Source organism: Aricia agestis, chromosome 6, assembly GCF_905147365.1.
Source record: "Aricia agestis chromosome 6, ilAriAges1.1, whole genome shotgun sequence".
Lineage (NCBI taxonomy): Eukaryota > Metazoa > Arthropoda > Insecta > Lepidoptera > Lycaenidae > Aricia > Aricia agestis.
In genome coordinates, this window is record NC_056411.1 from 10,303,274 (window position 1) to 10,323,903 (window position 20,630).

The 20,630-nt window shown below is 41.3% G+C and overlaps 1 protein-coding gene across 1 annotated transcript in view; it reads right to left on the reverse strand.

Moving 5' to 3' along the window:
* LOC121727777 (alpha-tocopherol transfer protein-like) overlaps nucleotides 1-20,630 on the reverse strand; it is a 28,275-nt gene that overhangs the window by 1,756 nt on the left and 5,889 nt on the right. The window contains exons 2-5 of the mRNA XM_042115770.1: nucleotides 14,398-14,537; nucleotides 2,866-3,019; nucleotides 2,043-2,147; nucleotides 1,118-1,265 (exon numbers count right to left, since the gene is read on the reverse strand). Of these exons, the coding sequence (XP_041971704.1) occupies nucleotides 1,118-1,265; nucleotides 2,043-2,147; nucleotides 2,866-3,019; nucleotides 14,398-14,533 (543 nt within the window). The 5' untranslated portion in view covers nucleotides 14,534-14,537. The remainder of the gene's footprint in view (nucleotides 1-1,117; nucleotides 1,266-2,042; nucleotides 2,148-2,865; nucleotides 3,020-14,397; nucleotides 14,538-20,630) is intronic.

Genomic DNA, 20,630 nt, shown 5'->3' on the forward strand with positions numbered 1-20,630 from the left:
TGATAAAACCAGGATTTTACTCTAGTTTTGTTTTTTTTTTTTTTTTTTATGAAATAAGGGGGCAAACGAGCAAACGGGTCACCTGATGGAAAGCAACTTCCGTCGCCCATGGACACTCGCAGCATCAGAAGAGCTGCAAGTGCGTTGCCGGCCTTTTAAGAGGGAATAGGGGAGGGTAGGGAAGGGAAGGGAAAAGTTGAGGGTAGGGAAGGGAATAGGGTAGGGGTTAGGGGATTGGGCCTCCGGTAAACTCACTCACTCGGCGAAACACAGCGCAAGCGCTGTTTCACGCTGGTTTTCTGTGAGAACGTGGTATTTATCCGGTCGAGCCGGCCCATTCGTGCCGAAGCATGGCTCTCCCACGTATACTGTTGTTTGTATACCTACGCATAATATAATTATTAGAAGTTTTATTGAATTTAAATAACAAACGTGTTGCTATACTTAGCTGTGCTCTTGCACAGACATGGGTAAGATAGCTCTGAGGCTTCTTACAGAAGAACTGCATTTATTGAAAGCACGCGTCGACGGCAGTCGTTGGATTTTTAGGGTTCCGTGCCCAAAGAGTAAAAACGGGACCCTATTACTAAGACTTCGTTGTCTGTCCGTCTGTCTGTCTCCAGGCTGTAACTCAAGAACCGCTATAGCTAGACTTCTGTAATTTTCACAGATTATGTATCTCTGGTGTCACTATAGCAATAAAATACTAAAAACAAAATAAAGTTAATATTTACGGGGGGCCAAGCCAAAAAGACCAAAAAATAACGTTTGTTGTATGGGAATACAACAAACGTTATTTTTTGGTCTTTTTGGCTCGTAATCCATAATGGCAACATATACACATTTGAAATTTTCACGAAATCCTCAATTATATGTGTACTTTAATATTAAATAATAAAATTTAAATAAAATAAATAATTAAGGGGGGCTGCCAAGCAAAAAACACATTTTTTTCCTTATTTTCGCTCTATAACGGTACGGAACCCGTCGTGCGCGAGTCCGACTCGCACTTGGCCGATTTTTTTATTCGAATACTTGTCGACTTCCGTCGACAAGTGCCGTTCGTCTGTAAGCGCTCGATATCTGGTAATTTGTATTATTAAATAAATGAAGTTACCTGTAAATAATAAAGCAGCTGTCTTAAATTAGTTATATCGATTTTAGTAATGTGCCGTAGAGACACGACGCCGAAGTCCACAACCAGGACGAGTCCTTTGAAGGTCCCTTCCACGTACTGTTTTAGATCTATCAGTAGGAAGACTAATCTGAAAATGGAGTCAAAATTTTCTATTTGTTTTTTGAATTAGGGGGAAAACGGGCAAACGGGTCACCTGATGGAAAGCAACTACCGTCGCCCATAGACACTCCCAACATCAGTAGCAAGTGCGTTTTGTTTTTTAGGTTTTATTATTTAAACACAACTAATTTATATTCTTATCAATTCTAGAGCCTTTACTTAGATAACTTTATTCAGTGGTGGGAATTTAAGTATCTATTTTTGTTCCAAGGTTTTCCTATTTTATTAAATAGTCAAATACTATTGTATTTGACTATTTACGTCATTTTAAATTTTAAAAACAACTAATCGGAGTCCGCAACTATGCGTTGCGCAGAAATTCAAATGTATTTAATGAAAATCGGCTTACAGTCAAAACTAGATGACGCCCGCAACTCCGTTGCGCCAAAATTAGTTATCGCGGCGGGAACCGTACATTTTTCGGGATAAAAAGTATCGTATGTCCTTTCCCGGGTTTCAAAGTATCGCTGTACCAAATTTCAGCCCAATCGGTTCAGCCGTTTATAATATTATAGTCAAAGTCAATAGTCAATATTATAGTCAATAGCCAATATAGTCAATAGTCAAAATATACTCAAACTCAAACTCAAACTCAAATTTTTTTATTCAGAATAAATTTTTTCAAATATTCTCTGAACGTCGGGGCTACACAGATGCCTACCACCGGTTCGGGAACTAACCCGGCGAGAAGAACCGGCGTAAGTACTGTGTCAATACTAGATGTTCACTGCATTATTCTACTTACTTTATCCACAGCCCGAAATCAAACACTTTAGGGTCGACATTTATCATACGTATAAACATCACAGTATCTCCGTCGTTTGTTAGAGTCGGCAAAAATGTCATAAGCCTGAAAATATAAGTGAAAATATGTGTTACATAAAAAGCCTTTTGAAGGCCTTGATGAATATAATATATGAATTCAGTTGCCTAGTGTTAATACAGCTATGAAGTTTATTTTATTTTATGGTATATTTCATAATATACTAGCTGTCCCGGCAAAATGTTTTGCCATAAAATGATTTTCCCTGTTTTCCTGCTTTTCTCTTGAAGTTTTTTCTAATATTTTTTTTCTACAGACCTCACGGAGCCCGAGACCTTTCCAACGAATGCAAAACCGTGGAAATCGGTTCGTGCGTTCTGGAGTTATAGCGTCAGGAAGGAAAACCCCACTTATTTTTATATATTAGATTTGTATACAAAGCGTTATCGTCCGATTTCACCAGATGCACCCTTATACTAAGTAGTATTTTACAGTCATTTATCTACTGATACAAAAACGTTAATTTCACCAACGTTTTACATGAACCAAGTTTTTAGAGCTACCCAGGGCCTGTTTCACCACCTCCTGATAAAGTGCCGGATAGGCTGATCCAAATCTTTTTTGACAGATTCTCCATACTCTATCTGTCAAGTTAAGTGGTGGATATCCTATCCGGCACTTACCAGGAAGTGGTGAAACAGGCCCTTAACCTTAGGGGCGGTTAGGGAAAACGGGCATTACTAATTTATGCTCGTACTATCTTTCTTAATATTGCGTTGAAAACTATCACAGTGAAAAAACTCACACATTGTTGAGGGCTTCGCGTATATTGGAGTCTAGTTTCCGATCCTTGAAGTAGCAAGCAAACAGCGTGTTGAGGGTGTAGTGGAGGTCCAAAACCTGCTTGGTCGTACCAGTACTACGACCGCAGCAGTGATAGGCCAAGATAAGATCTAAATCTGTAAAGGAAACATATTTTTTGTGAGGTCTATAAGAGTAGGATATTGTCGGTCAAATATGTCGTTTTGGCCAAAAAAAATATTATTTCCTATTTTTGGATATTTGAATGTCCATTTTCACCAATAGCACCATAATGCCAATTTAATCAATGTTAATATGCCACCAGCTAAGTTCTGAGGATTTAAGTATCTATTTTTGTTCCAAGGTTTTTATTCGCCTCAGATGACGTGACAATTTCAGCGTTGGGAGGGGGGGGATCTTGAATTTGTGGGGCCCTGGGCTAATAGGTACTGCTTAGGGGCCCTACCTAATTACTCAAGTAATTGCCATTTTGATAATCAAATTTAAAAAGTAAGGAAATGCCTCATTCCCCGTTCCGTTTGATAGATGCGCACACGGGTTGATTGATCCATTGCCAAGCTTATGATCGGATTTTTTAAAATTCTAGATAATTTTTATTATTGAAAATATCGTCTATTGGTTTCAGTTCGGTTGGGGGCCCTCTGTATTCGCGGGGCCCTGGGCTGCAGCCCAAAAAGCCTTTAAGTAGATCCGCCCCTGAGCGTTGGTGAAAATAATTCAAGAGATAGGATTTCACTAATATTTGCTCTTATTGGCAGCAAGCCTGCGACTTTTATTTAAATGCGTTGGTGAAAACAGGGATTAGTCTTTTACCATCTCATAATTTTAGATTTGTTAACAATAAATATCTAGGTTTTTACTTTAAATAATTTTTGTACGTAATACAAAACTACTGTTTTTGTTATACTTTTGCATTAGATTCATGATAAAAACTTAGTACGTAGTTTTATAGAACTTAGTAGTCTGTAGTACTCGAATGTAAAATCTTATTTAGACTGACTGTGCACGGCACGAATTAAAGTACCCTTTGTATGTTAATAGTTATATAAATAATCCATACTAATATTATAAATGCGAAAGTATCTCTGTCTGTCTGTCTGTCTGTCTGTCTGTCTGTCTGTCTGTCTTGCTTTCACGCCAAAACTACTGAACCGATTGCAATGAAATTTTGTATACAGTTATTCCAGAGTCTGAGAAAGGACATAGGCTACATTTTGATGTGGGAAAATATCTTATTTCCATGAAAATTTCGATGAAAATGAATTCGCATTGCGCGTGGCCAGCGCTCATCCCGGGGGTCCTGGGTTCGAGTCCCGCAGGCGGAACAAAATGTTTTCAATTTTCCTGGGTCTTGGATGTGTATTAAAATAAAATTTCAAAAATCTTAAACATATTTTATGTATAATATTATAAAAAATCCAGAAATATATCGATGGAATGAACATTTTAGTTCTAATACGATTCAACAGATGGCGTTTTATTTTTTACTTTATTGTAACATAGAACTAATCATACTTGTTGGCGACACGACAAACTCGGCGGGGCCGTGGTCGCCGGGTGGCAGAGCAGTGGACTGTATCTTGAAGGGTGAAGGATGCCGGATGGAAGATTCCTGGAGAAGGAGGTGCAGGAGACGAGAAGGAAACACAGGAGTGAACTTGGTACTGCTTGGAGCGGAGTGTGGTGGAGCAGGGCTTACGCATGCATCTGCTTGGCTTGTCGGAAGTGAATGTGTATGCACCGAGAAAGTGCGTGTTTATATATGAAATTTGTACCGTTAGAGCCCGTGGGGTTCTATCGGTTGTTGTCGAACGAATGCAGTCCGTTTATTGAAATATAACATTTTACACATAATATGACATCAAATGGGATTCTTATAAGCTAATACAATGGTAAACAAACATTCTTATAAGATAAATAAACAATAAAATGTGTAAAACAAAGCCATGTAAAAAAGAGACAACAATAGTTCGAGTGCAACTATGCAAGAAAGAGACAGTAATAACAATTGTGTGAAACACACTACATTCCCGTGCGAAAGGGACAGCAATATTATAAAAATGAGACACAAGATAAACATTTTCCAATAGGAATTACTAATATGAAATCTTAAATCTAAGTGTAAACAAAAGAGGGAATAAAACTAAGCTATTATTTACAGTCTCCCCCTCGTGCGCAAGCACCGAAACGTTTTATTCCTGGCTGCTTACGAGAATCAGACGAGAGGCTGGGCGACGAATTAGTCCGGCGGCTGTACGGACTTCTGCTACTCTAACCCGCCCGTCTGGACCTGGGAAAGTCTTTATTATTTCACCTCTAGGCCATATTCCACGGGGCATCGTTCTATCACATATTATAACGATGTCTCCGGGGTTGAGGTTGCTGTGCTGCGGGTTGCCGAGCCGAGGCATCAATTGGGGTTTGTACTCTGCTACCCATCGAGCCCAGAACGCTTCGGCCAACTTTTGCGCAGCTTTCCACGAGCGACTGTCTGCTGTGTAGTCTTTATACGAGCCGAAAGGTATCATCCCGCTTGACCTCCCAATTAGAAAGTGATTTGGGGTCAGTGATTCCTCGTTTAGATCAGGATTTACTGGTGTTAACGGTCTCGTATTTATGACATGTTCTGCTTCCAGCAACAGCGTATGCAACACTTCATCTGGGGGCGTCTTTTCTGTTAAGGTGACTCGTAATGCCGCCTTCACAGATCTCACTAATCTCTCCCAGGCGCCGCCCATGTTCGGGGCCCCAGGGGGTATTCTTTTCCAAATTATCTGTTTTCCGGAGGCGAAGACCTTCATCGCGTCGTCATTTTGTTGAAGAGCTTCCGTCACTTCTTTCTCGGCGCCCACGAAGTTGGTTCCGTTGTCGCTATATATGACCGTCGGAGTGCCACGGCGGGACATCATTCGGCGCAAGCTCATGATCATGGAGGATGCAGATAGGGAAGGCACCAGCTCCAGATGCACGGCCCGAGTGGTGAGGCACGTGTAAAGTGCGCCCCACCGCTTCTCGTGTCTTCGCCCGATCGTGACGTACATTGGGCCAAAATAGTCAACCGCCAAGGCTGTGAACGGCGGCTGATTGTGGGCCAGTCTTTCAGGAGGTAAGTCACCCAGAGGAATTTTAGAGGGAGTTCCCCTGTAGGTTCTACACCATTGACACTTGTTGCATATATAGCGAAGGATGCTGCGTAGTCCAATTATGTGGTAGCGCTGTCGGAGCTCGTTCATCACGGTTTGGTGATTGCCGTGGTTAAATACTGCGTGCGTGTGATGCACTAACAGTCGGGTAAATTCTTCCTTCGCATGTAGGACAGGCAGATTATATTCTTCCTTAACTCTGCTATCGAGGTATAATATCCCGCTGCGGTCGAGTTTCACAGCAAGTTTGTGAAAGGGGGACCTCTTCGGAGGTCGTTGCCCAGCCTCTACCGTCTTTATATCGTCCGCGAACGAGATGTTCTGACTCCTCTTGATAAGCAGTAATTCTGCTAGTCTGATGTGATCAGGAGAGATTTCCGTATTTACTTTTCTCTTGAGCAATTTGGCTTTAAATGCCTCAGCCGAGAGCAAGACGGTGGCAGCAGCGCGTACCAGGCGCTTATACTTCGAAAACCTTTCAACTTTAGGCAAGTAATCGTTATTTACATGGTCTACACAGACGTGAACCTGCTTAATTATTCTCTCCTCCCCTGAAGGGGGTAAGGGAGCCGCGGTCCGCTTTTCGCACGGCCATGTCGCGGGGTCGTCTAAAATAAAGCTAGGTCCTGTAAACCATCTGTGTGTCGAACTAAAATTCACCGGAATGCCCTTGGTAGCGTCGTCCGCGACGTTGTCGGCGCTCGGCACCCATCGCCAGTCGGCCGGGGTCGTTGTACTTTCGATCTCGGCTAGCCGGTGCGCGACAAACGACTTGAAAGTACGCGGATCGGACCTAATCCAAGCTAATACCGTTTTTGAATCCGACCAGTAATACGACTTTGTAATTTTGTAGTCAGATTCCCGTTTTACTGACTCTGCTAAGCGGGAACCAAGAACCGCGGCTTGCAACTCTAATCGCGGTATCGAAATTGGTTTCAACGGCGCTACTTTCGCCTTTCCCGTAACTAATCTAGCCGTCTTTGTGTTATTATTCATGCTAACGAAATAAACTGCGGCCGAATAAACTTTTTCGCTAGCATCGCAAAATATGTGTAACTCCCCCTCGCCAGAGGGCGGGGCAGGTACGTATCTTTCTATTTCGAAAGTCCTCAGCAAGTTTAAATTATTAATAAACGACATCCACGTAATGTGGTGTTCCTTAGTTATAGGATCGTCCCAACCTACGCCACTACGCCATATTTCCTGAATGAGGCACTTACCTACCATAGTTACCGGCGAAACTAATCCTAACGGGTCGAAAACCGACATGACGGCGCTAGTGACTTGCCTCTTGGTGGGTAAAATTTCCCCTGAAATTACATTAGATGGCGTGTTTCTGAGATTCACGTTAAATCCTAGAGTGTCGCGAGCGTGGTTCCAAATGAGACCTAAAGTCCTTTCTGTATCGCTTTTTCCTAAAGTCGTCGCGCCGCTAATTCGTTTATCGGAAACGTCTTTTATTACTTCGGGCACATTCGACGCCCAACCGCGTAACTCGAACGAAGCGCCTAAGTTAATCCTATACATGGCATTGACCGCTTGCCTGGCTTCGTCCGCGTCGTCGAATGAGTCTAAGTAATCGTCCATATAAAAGTTCCGTTCCGCAGCTTTAGCTACCTTCGGGTACTCTGAACTAAAGTTTTGCGCGTTTTTATTTTTAACATGAATGGCCACGCACGGCGATGAGGCCGCCCCAAAAATAAGCGAGGTCATACGGTATTCTCGCGGGGGGATGTTTCTATCGTCGCCTCGCCACAGAAAACGAAGGCTGTCGCGATCCGACTCAATCACTTTTATTTGTAAGAACATCTCTTTGATGTCTGCTACTACTGCTATTTTTCCTTCGCGGAACCTAACTAAAACGCCGAAAAGCGACTGCAATAAGTCGGGCCCGGTTAGTAGCGCATCATTCAAACATTTTCCCCCACATTTAGCCGCAGCGTCAAAAACCAGTCGCACCTTACCTTTTTGGGGATGAACCACTGAAAAATGAGGTAAGTACCAGGTGCGAGGTGATGTGGCTGGGGTGCTCACTAGTTCTGCGTAACCCGAACTTAGCAAGTTATTTACTTGTTTCGAATACTCTATTTTTAAATTTAAGTTTTTATCTAATTTGTTCTCTAGATTGTACAGACGGCTTAGGGCTTGTTTCTTATTGTCCGGCATTACTTCATTGTCGGTTTTCCACAATAAGCCTGACTCATACCGATCACAATTGTTCATTTTATTGCAAGTTCTATTTAAAACAGTTAACGCGCGTTCGTCCGGATCCGCTTTAGGTTTACGCGGCTCTATACCTAACGATTCTATGCTAAAATAATTCCTTATCAATTCTAACGCGGGATCCTCGGACTGCGACGTTCTTACGTGACTTATGAACTGAATATTATTTAAATTACGCGAGCTTGCGTCCTGCCCGTGCAGGACCCATCCTAATTTAGTTAACGACGCCACTGGCTGGCCCTTATTTCCGATACGTAATTGTCGAGACGTAATTAAGTGCCAGTTATCTTGGCCGATAAGTATCGTAGGCTTAGCCTGCTCGTAACACAGTTCGTCTTCTAATTCCGCTAGGTGGCTGCACTGTCTAACTAGGTCCTTGCTTACGGACTGCGGCGTAAGATTCAAATTATTAATCGTGCTCGCGTTCATTTTTTCTAGATTTCGACTACACGCGCCGCGGATTGTTAGCGATATGTTGCACGATTCGGGGTCGTCAATTTGGTTACCGCCTACCCCTTCCAACTTAAGTAGCTGGCTGCGACCCCTGGGTGCTACACTGTCCGCTACCGTACGCTCAACTAGGGTCAATGTAGAGCCCTCGTCCAGCAAGGCGTATGTAGCGGTGGTGCCCACTGGGCCACTTATCTCAACCGGCACTACTTTGAGGTAGGTGTTTGACGCACGAACGTGATTTATTGAGCTAACATTGCCGCTTGCGGGCGGCGCTGCACTGCCGCTGCCGTGTAATAACTTATTATGAGACGCTTCGCAACCGTTTATACCGCACGGAATATATTTACATCTGAAAGTTCGCCCGTGCGAGTTATTTAGACATCTAAAGCAAAGTTTACTATTTTTAGCTGCGTCCCATCTTTCCGATACGCTAAGTTTAATAAAATCTGCACAATTAATAGTCGTATGGGAGCCTGAACATACGGGACAATTATTTCTATTGGACGAGTTTGACGGCGCTTCCGTCGCGGAGCGTGGCGCCTCTGTCGCGGGGCGCGGCGTGCGATGCTTCGGCCTGAATGGTTCGGCCTTTTTAGCTGAGGGTTTGAACGCGGCTGCTACGGTATTACGCGGCTCGTACGTGACTTCGCAATCTGATCTATCACAGGAACTATCGCTATCATAACGCGTCGATCTATGAGTCCGTGTGCGAGTCGTGTTTACCGCGCGAGGTTTCATCTTGCCTCTCCTTTCCTCCCTAGCTGTTTCGTACGCGAACATCGCGCCGCACTGATCCGCCATAATATTTAAAAATCTAGCCATTAATTCGAGCTCCGGTGCTCCGGGTCGTTCAGATTTGAACTCGTACCACTTATATTTTAAAATAATATTTAACTTGTCGACTATTCGACCCACTAACTCGGGAGAATACAAATATTGTGGCTGGTTAAGTGACTTTATGGCCGCTACCGTGTTTGATATTTTACTCGCGAAACTACTAACATTGCGCCCGTCTTCCGTCATACGGGGTAAACGTTTTATGTTTTCGATTTCGGAGAGAATAAGTAGTTCTGGCCTGCCGTATCGCCGTTCTAGCGTATCTATTATTTCGTACGGGTCCGATACTGTGTATAGCAAAGCTCTAACTGTTTCGCGGGCCGCGCCTCTTAATGCTTTTCTTAACCTAGCTACATTTTGAATGTCCGAGAACATATCCGCGGTGTCATTAAAAACGGATTTAAACGCCATCCACTCCGTAATTGTTCCGTCGAAGTGGGGCAACTCATGAATGAATTTAGGCGTCGCTTCCGACCTACTCGAATTGACCGCTTGAACTATCGCGTTGGCTAGCAATGTCATGTCGCTAAGCGACGTGTTACCGGCGCGCGGTTCGATGTTTTCAGTCGGACGCGGGTCTCGTCCCGGGTTTTGAGCGCTTGTTGACGGCCTAACACATTGCTCCGAGATCCAGCCTTCAACTCGGGTTTTATTCGATCTGGGTGGCTGGTCCGCGTCGGTGGATTCTCCTAGCTCTATCCTAGCTATTTCCAGCCGACTCATGGCAGCTGCGGACGCCGCCCTAGCCCGTGCTAGTTCGGAGTTGTGATACTCTAATTCGGCCTGCAACGCGGATAATTTGCTGCTTGCTCTGTCCCCGGGGACGTTAACTATAGTGCCCGGCGCACTTCCTACATTTTCGACTACGTTGTCGATTTGTGCGGGTACTGAATTTAGTTTGGCCCTAGCGTCGGTACGCGTGCTGCTCTCCGTCGTGTCTTCAACGCCGGTGCCTCTGCTCCATGTGTTGGTCTCGTGGGTCGTGGTCTGCCCTGACGATGGCGTCTCTTCCCGCGAGGGCGTGGACTTGCCCGAGCGCAACACACGCGCGTTCTCCATTGCGCACGAGGGGCCCTAACCTTAAAACTAACACTTTTCACTTTCACTTCACTTAATGTTTTTACCTATACGTAACGCGACCTACCAAGCCTACTACTAACAGCCCGGTCAGCTTGCTACCGCGGTGACGCCGAACCGGGAATAGGAATGCAGGGAACAGGAAGGTAGGAACCTCCCGGTAGAGGGCGCGGGCGCTCACGGGTGCATCAGAGTGCGGGAGGAATGTCCGCACCCGTCGTTGCGTGCCAACTTGTGGCCCCAGAGCGTTACCGTACCGTGCCGGCGGGGTCTGACTGTTCACCTGGGTAGGTGTGTGGAGGCGTCAGGTCGTCCACAATGCTTCCGTGCGCTCTGCAGGGGCCGTTTAACACCGCTAGGTGGCCACGCACGTTAATGAGGATTGCTTCCAAGTAATCGGTGGAGGTAAGCAAAGCCAACCACCAACACTCGCGCGTACTTGTTTCTTTCTTCTTTCTTCAGAAGGTAGACGCTGGCCTTGGCTGCAGGGGCTTCGTCTCTTCTCCTGTGTTTTCTCTCTTCAATCTTCTCTCTTCTCCGGGACTGGGCTGCCGTCTTCAGGGCGAGCTTCTCTCTTCTCCAGGGCTGGCTGCAATCTTCAGGGCGAGCTTCTTTCTTCACGAGCTGACGCAGTGATCCGGCTTCTGAAGGACCAGTTGTTGGCGACACGACAAACTCGGCGGGGCCGTGGTCGCCGGGTGGCAGAGCAGTGGACTGTATCTTGAAGGGTGAAGGATGCCGGATGGAAGATTCCTGGAGAAGGAGGTGCAGGAGACGAGAAGGAAACACAGGAGTGAACTTGGTACTGCTTGGAGCGGAGTGTGGTGGAGCAGGGCTTACGCATGCATCTGCTTGGCTTGTCGGAAGTGAATGTGTATGCACCGAGAAAGTGCGTGTTTATATATGAAATTTGTACCGTTAGAGCCCGTGGGGTTCTATCGGTTGTTGTCGAACGAATGCAGTCCGTTTATTGAAATATAACATTTTACACATAATATGACATCAAATGGGATTCTTATAAGCTAATACAATGGTAAACAAACATTCTTATAAGATAAATAAACAATAAAATGTGTAAAACAAAGCCATGTAAAAAAGAGACAACAATAGTTCGAGTGCAACTATGCAAGAAAGAGACAGTAATAACAATTGTGTGAAACACACTACATTCCCGTGCGAAAGGGACAGCAATATTATAAAAATGAGACACAAGATAAACATTTTCCAATAGGAATTACTAATATGAAATCTTAAATCTAAGTGTAAACAAAAGAGGGAATAAAACTAAGCTATTATTTACAATACTTATTAGTTAGTATGTTTTTGTTTATAGTTTTTAATACGTTAGAATAATAACTATACTAATATTATAAATGCGATAGTATCTCTGTCTGTCTGTCTGTCTGTCTCGCTTTCACGCCAAAACTACTGAACCGACAGTAATGAAATTTTGTACACAGATAGTCTAAAGCCTGAGAAAGGACATAGGCTACTTTTTAACTGGAAAAAGGGGTTGTAAGGGGGTGAAAATGCGTAAATTTGGTCAAATTAACTTAGTTCCAAAAACTTAAAACAGATGGCGCCAAGAGTCCCCTAGATCGCGCTATTGCTTGCTCATACGTATTTCTATAAGAGGTGGTACCATATTGAGCTAGATTTTTCGATTCTTTCGATTGTTATACACGTTATTAACTAATAACTCACCTACCAACTTAGACATCAAATTCAAAAACAACAGCGCCAAAACTACTGAACCGATTGTAATGAAATTTTGTACACAGATAGTCTAAAGCTTGAGAAAGGACATAGGCTACTTTTTAACTGGAAAAAGGGGTTGTAAGGGGGTGAAAATGCGTAAATTTGGTTAAATTAACTTAGTTCCAAAAAACTCAAAACAGATGGCGCCAAGAGTCCCCTAGATCGCGCTATTGCTTGCTCATGCGTATTTCTATAAGAGGTGGTACCATGTTGAGGTAGGTTTTACGATTCTTTCGATTGTTATACACGTTAATATTAACTAACTAGCTGTTGCCCGCGACTTCGTCCGCGTGGACTTTAGTTTATAGCGCGCGGTGTCAACAAAATTTGTGTCAAATTTAAAAACTTTTTAAAACCCTGGTAAGTGGTACCCCTCTTAGGGCCGCGTTACACCGGAATGGCAGCGCTGAAAGTGCTCGCCTCGCCGCTGCCATTCCGATGTAGCGCGGCCCTTAATTAATCAAAATACCCAAAAACAGATGTGCAGTGTGCACATAATCTATACTAATATTATAAATGCGAAAGTATCTTTGTCTGTCTGTCTGTCTGTCAGTCTCGCTTTCACGCCAAACGCCAAAAGTATCTCTGTCTGTCTGTCTGTCTGTCAGTCTCGCTTTCACGCCAAACGCCAAAACTACCGAACCGATTGTAATGAAATTTTGTATACAGATAGTCTAAAGCCTGAGAAAGGACATAGGCTACTTTTTTTACTGGAAAAAAGGGTTGTAAGGGGGTGAAAATGCGTAAATATGTTCAAATTAAGTTAGTTCCAACAATTCATAATAGATGGCGCCGTGCGTCTTCTACATCGCGTTGACGCTTACTCAAAAGTCTTCCTATAAGACGTGGTATCATCTTACATTTAAGTTTCGATTTTTTTCGATTGTTATATCTATTCTACGGTATTAAATAACTCAGTACTTTATCTGTGCAGTGACGTAACCTTAAATCTATCAATGATAAATAGTTTATGGGTAAAGTTGTGTAATCGGAGGGCTAAATAAGCTTTAAAATTTGGCATAAAATATAAAGTTTAATATAAAAAAATGAAATACTTATTGTGTGCACACTGCACAGCTGTATTGATTTAAGGGGTACCAGGGTTTTTTTATAAAAGCTTTTGACACCAATTTTGTTGACATCGCGCGCTATAAAGTACTATAAACTGAAGTCCACGCGGACGAAGTCGCGGGCAACAGCTAGTCATAAATACGTTGTGAGCGCTTCTTCAATCTTGAGGAAAATTGTGGGTATACCTATGCGTGGAGGCCGCAAAGGAAGATCTTCCGCCACAAATTATTATTTAACTATTTTGGTTCAAAAACTATAATTATTACAGTTACGTACTATTTTTTGACGATATTTTATTTAACGGAAAATTCCAATATTTTTAACCCTCCTAAACGAATATAACTTCACAAATTAATGATTACTAAAGAATTGACTATGAAAAGTTGTTTTTTCTGCAAAAAGCTTTAAACATTAGGTTAATCGAGATTTGAGTACTTAATTCTGATTTTAATTGCATCCATCTCAAGATTAAATGGCTTAAAGTGGTTACTGAGTACTGACCAACGTTACGAGGTGTAATGTAAATTATGATTAACTTTGAAACTTTAATTACGATGAAAAATATATTATTCCTCGCAAAGCAGCTCCGGCAGAAACGCAGCCTAGGGTCAGCATTCAGCGCAGACAAAACGGCGGGGCTAAAATGGCATCACATTATGAATCATAATATTATGATTCATTTTTTTTATCGCAAAATGGTCACTCTACTTGCAATTCGTGTCTAGTACTGATTTGATATTCGTCAGTTTGACAGTTTTGACAATTCATTTGCTGAATTGATTGAGATGAATAATTGCTAAATGTTACCATTTTAGCCCCAGGCTGCGGTCCGCGGAGTGCACCGGAGAGGATTTTATTAACGTACTTGAAAATAATCTTTAAAATTATTAAACCAAAGTGCATAATCACAAAAATCGAAGATACGAGGTAATTATTAATATTATGATGAATACCTGTGATGTGTTCCGCTGGCAGATGCGGCTGAGTTTGGAGCCATTGTCTCAGCTCTTTAACGTCCTCGGGTTTGATATCCTTGTTCTTAACATATTCCTTCTCCACTGGAAACTGTTGCAGCTCGCAGCCGACCATTTTGCTGAAAAAATAAATACTTTTGTGTTTTTTTTTCATTATTAAGAGGAGTCCACACTGCCCTTTTTTCCATACAAACGCTGTCCCCTGTTTCCTCCCTGGATAATGCTAGTAGGGTTATAATTTTTTTCCTAAATATCTACGGCCACTAATACAATGTCCCTATGTTTTCTTTTTATTTCAAAATTTAATTATTAAATAAGATATGAAAGTTAAAAAACCCAAAAAAATGGCCAAATTTTCCGCTGTTTTCAAACATCCAGAAAACAGATTTGGCTAGATTATACAAAAAAATAAAACATAGGAACACAGCTCAAGCCTTTCTTTAATCTTTAATGAAAAAAGCACTTAAATCGGTTAAGTTTTGGAGAAGGAATCAGGGGACAACGAATCGTTGATTTTCTGCAGTTGTCTCTATCGCGTTCTACGGTATAAGCTTAAGGTAAGGGAGACAGCTATAGATATTTGACGTACTTTTTTTTCATTTCTCTAGCCCCTGGTGTATCCTCAAAGGTCGCTATCGGTTAGCAACCGCCAGCGAATTATGTTTACATAAGGTCCGGGAGCTGTCAATCTCAAAAGTGCCCTCATATCATAGCGTACATGGATTTGTTTGATGAAAATAGATAGTTTAGAACTATAGGAACTCGAAGCGCTCTTTTTGCGTGGATTTGCAACGTACACAAAATTAAAAAAGTGAATAAATGTTTTGCCTTCACCATGTGCACTGGCATAGTAAAAGGAGGGGAAGTAAGTTATCTTCATACAAAGGCACCGCGCGCGGATTGTATGTGTGCGCCATAGTATCAATGCGTCGCCTCGTACGGCACACAACAATATCTCGGCAGTACCAGCCGGCAGCCTAGTAAAACTGGCCAAGATTTTGTTGTGTGACGTACGTGGCGACGCATTGATACTATGGCGGACACATACAAGCCGCGCGCGGTGCCTTTGTATGAAGATAACTTACTTCCCCTCCTTTTACTATGGCACTGGTTTGCCTAAAGTGTATACAATAGAAAAATTATTTACCTTTACCTTTCTTTGGGAGGTCATTTTGCCATCATTACGTAACATGACTTTTTTTTATTTGTTTCTTGCCATGTCTAAGTTAAGATTATTTTGCGGGCTCACATACGGCCGGAAATGTTCGGCAAACCACCTTAAAGTTTATTGACTCTGAACTCGTTTTCAATAAAGTATAGTCAATAACTGACGACCTCTGTGGCTCAGTTAATGGGCTGTAGACTGTAGGGTCGCGGGTTTGAATCCCGCCGACGGAACAAAAAGTTTTCAAAGTTCCTGGGTCATGGATGTGTATTAAATATGTGTATCTTATAATAAAAATCTTAAATATATGTGAGTATAGTATAAAAGTATTAAATATATTTCCGTTGTCTGATACCCGTAACACAAGTCCTCAGGTACTTAACACGGGGCCAGACTGACGTGGTGATATTATTATTATATTACCGGACTTACTCGGCGAAACACAGCGCGAGCGCTGTTTCACGCCGGTTTTCTGTGAGCCCGTAGTATTTCTCCGGTCGAGCCGGCCCATTCATGCCGAAGCATGGCTCTACCACGTAAACTAGTAAGTAGGTAAGTTACAAGGTTTCTTAAATTACTTACGGCTTTGCAAAACGAGCGTTTCGAGTTCCTACTTCCTATAGTTCTAAACTAAGTATCTATTTCATCAAAAAAATCCATGCACGCTATGAGGGCACTTTTTAGATTGACAGCTCCCGGACCACTAACGTTGTTTATATAATTTTGTTAAAAAGAAGTCTTGGTTAAGTTTTTATATGTACTAATGACGCATGTTTTTACGTTTTTTCCTTTATTTTATTGTTTAAATTAATGTAATTATTTAAAATAAAATTAAAAACTAAAACAAAAAAATACATAAATAACTTTTGGTAAAATCTATTTCATTTGGTTTCTTTGTGGGAATTCATATTATTGTTCTGCTCTCTTAAGTTTTTTAAGATCATAATTTATATTATACTTAATGCATATCCTACACGGAGCTAATACTAAGAGGAGATGTTGCAATCAAGTTTCCTTATGAAAGGACGCGTGACAATTTGCGGGGTGAGGGGGTCTCAAGCTCCGTCCACTTCTCAATATTTCATCTATCGGCTAAAAGCCAAACTACTAGCTTGGGTCGATGTTGATGTTACTACGTAGTTCAACTATCTTACACTAGATGTCATTTTGTCTGGAATATTATGGGACGTACTACGGCCCTGGATATTTTTGTATGAGCTCCGTGATATCCTACTATCCTACTTAATAATATAAAGGCGAAAGTTTGTATGGATGTTTGTTACTCTTTCACGCAAAAACTACTGAATGGATTTTAATGAAACTTTACAATAATCCTACTTAATAATATAAAGGCGAAAGTTTGTATGGATGTTTGTTACTCTTTCACGCAAAAACTACCGAATGGATTTTAATAAAACTTTACAATAATATAACTTATACATCAGAATAAGACATAGGCTACAATTTTAACCGAATTTTAAAATGGAGAAGGTGTTATGTTCGTTCTTTTATGATCAACGATCACTCCCCATACACCAAAAGAAAAATTTTGAAAATTGGATTGATACCCTATAGGTTATCAATCCAATTTGATACCATGTTCACAAAAGTGGTGACCTGATGAAGGGATCTATAAGTAATCGAGGGAACTCCTCAAAATTTATACGGAAACATCTGGTGACTCCGGTTTTGTTAGAAGTATTCTAAGCATATGCTACCAACAAGTAAGATTTTGCACCGAGATATACCTGGTATACCATGGTTCGGAAGGTGCTGAGAGAACTCCTGACTCGTTATAGATACTAGTTAGGGAGTTTAGGGGTTGTTTTAGGAATGGAAAGCATATTATGCTACTTTGCAAATTACATTCATCATCATCATCACTACCATATACCAGTATATCATGCATCATCCTATTTTGACCCTGTTATTGGTACTTTTCATAGTCTTTTATTATATTTCACTTAAACCGCGGTTAACACCGCGTGTCACAGCTAGTTGCTTATATTGCGTGCTCCCAAGCGGGTCTAGTATGAACATAGTATAATATAATATAATATTGTGAATTGTGATGTTTAAAAAGACCCCAAAAAGCCAAAATTTACCGAGTGACACGCATTTTCCTCGACATGCTGGTCGAGGAAAACGCGTTATTATTATATTCGTCTATGCCTTCTATTTATAGGAACTCGGAGGCCGATGTTATTTTTGGTTAATGACAAGATTATGCTGCGTAAGAAAACTTATTGTGTTGTTTATATTAATTTGATACTTAAGTATTAATCTTACTGATAAAAATATTTACGCAACATACAACTTTCAAGACTATATTTACGCATTCAAGACTATATTTACGCATTCAAGACTATATTTACGCATTCAAGACTATATTTACGCATTCAAGACTATATTTACGCATTCAAGACTCGCTGCCTTCGTCCGTAATGTGACTTTTACAATGTTTACAATGTTTAAACAGTCAAGCAGACTTCGTAAAGTAATATTTTGTTACAAATTATAGTTTAGTTGGGAATTAACATTAAATTTTAATTTATGACAATTATTATTACTTAAATTTATTGCGGTTTTAATGTGTATTATTTTTGGGATTATTTTATGTCTTGCGTAAATGCAATCATTAATCGAAAACGTAAGATGATGAAGTAAATAAATAACAAGATTTTCAAATTATAAGAGAAGAAATAAGTAATTGCTTTTATGTTATAAAATTTTAGTACACTTCATCCAATTTACTGTGATATAATCTATTGGCGGCGGATAAGGGTAAAATCAGACGGCAACGCGACGCGCAGATGCATTTCTAATGAATAAAGTGGTCCAAATTTCCACCACTAACGAGACCCATATTGACTTATTATCCATTAAATATAGAGTAACTTTCATTATGAGACGAATTAAAAATAAGCTGTCAGTAAAAAGTTATGACCATTAATTAAAAAAATATTTTTTTGAGTGAAAATATTGACATTGATATTCATCTATTTCAGTGAAAACCTTGGGAAATGCCAAGCGACATGACATAACATAGATTGAGTAGTTAAAAAATGTAATGGATCATATTAATTCTAATTTATGGAATAAAATGGTAGAGAACTTTTTCATTCCGTCATAACTTTTTACTTACAGGATATTTTTGGTTGCGGTCCAGTTATAATGATTCCTTATTTAGCAGACAATTACGTGAGTATAAACTCAATACATTTTTATTACATCTACAATATTTTTCATACAAAATGGTGAAAAACACGACTTTTCATTCAGCCGTAAAATGTGTTTTTTGTATGGGAGCACCCCTTAATTATTTATTTTAATTTAATTTTATTATTAAATATTAAAGTACACATATAATTGAGAATTTTGTGAACATTTCAAGTGTCTACATGTTGCCATTATGGAATACGAGCCAAAAAGGCAAAAAAATCACGTTTGTTGTATGGGAATTGGGAGCCCACTCCCAAGCGGTCGAATTCGACCGCACCATTTGTACCGTGCAATTAATATGACCTTTATTTTGTTTTTAGTATTTGTTGTTATAGCGGCACCAGAAATACACAATCTGTGACAGAAGTCTGCTATAGCTAGTTTAGGTTCTTGAGATATAACCTGGAGACATACGAACAGACATAGAAGTCTCCGTAATAGGGACCCTTTGGGTACGGAACCCTAAAAATGGATTATTATCATAATCATAATCATTGTTATTTTTTTATTCAATCTGAAATAATTAATACTTTAAACGGGGAGCTAAAATAAGAAGATAATTAAAGTTAAGGTCGAATTTCGACCATTGGTCGATCTCTTGTTATGAAGGTGTAAGGATTTTTTTTTATGCGCAGGGGAAACCCATCATGGGTGCCCTAGGGGATATGCCTCAGTTAGCTGAAGCACCCCGGGGGTATGTGAGACTCTTACTCACTAAAACCACCTGCGGTTCGCCTTCAGCCGTATAAAGGAGGGATGTCCCGGATCTAACAAACACAGGACTCCCTCCACGACCGGCCGGTCTACCTCAGAAGGGACCGGACTTCCACCAAAGCTAGGGAACGCTTCGGCAAACTGAAGCGTTATCCCCTCGGCGCCGGGACTGTTTAAGCCGGGGAGGTTCCCATCCTCTCGAACTCTCGTCCTACGCCGGCGGAGCGGCAGAGAGGTGGGATCATTCTCTCTGTCCCGCTCCGTGGCCTCTTTTTGCGACATAACAATTTCGCAGACCGCCGCCTGCCAGGCCTCATCGCTCTCGAGCATGCAGCGTACCACGCTCGGGAGCGAGAGGTCTCCTCCTAGCACTGCCACAAGATCGTGGCGCTGCACGGCCCAACGATCGCACACCTCAAGAGTATGCTGGGCCGTGTCCTCCGCAGCGCCGCACTTATGGCAGGCTGGCGTTGGCTCTCTCCTGGCGACCTTACACAGGTACTCACCGAAGCATCCGTGCCCGGTGAGTACCTGCGTAAGGCGGAAATGGTGTAAGGATTAACCTGATCTTTTTTAACATAAATGATAAACCCCTAGTAGAACGCAACCCTTCTCGGAACCATACGCTGGTGTTTTTACTGCAATTACGTAAACATAATATTAACGCAATTATATGATTGCAATTTTCACACTCATCCCACATAATATAATTGCATACTAAACACCCCATTATGTACTCAAGTAACAGGTGTATTATTGTGTACGTAATTGTTTGGATTTTTTGTCATACTTTATAATTAGCAGACTGTCAACACAGTTGAAACTGGAAGGTCTCTTATTTTTAAGTAGTGTTATTTACATTTCAATACGTCAATCAAATTATTAGCGAAAAACGTCCCTAAAATTACTGCTTTATAATATTATAGTTATAGAATCAAGCGTTACTTTGCGGAATTCCAACGCATACCATGTTGTATCCATACCTAATCCATACCAATATTGGAACGTATAGTTCCTTATCGCGCATTGCGCCTTGCAGGGGATAGACTGAAAAAGTTGTAACGACACTTTTTTATTAGTATCTGCATTACCATGCAGATACTAATAAAAA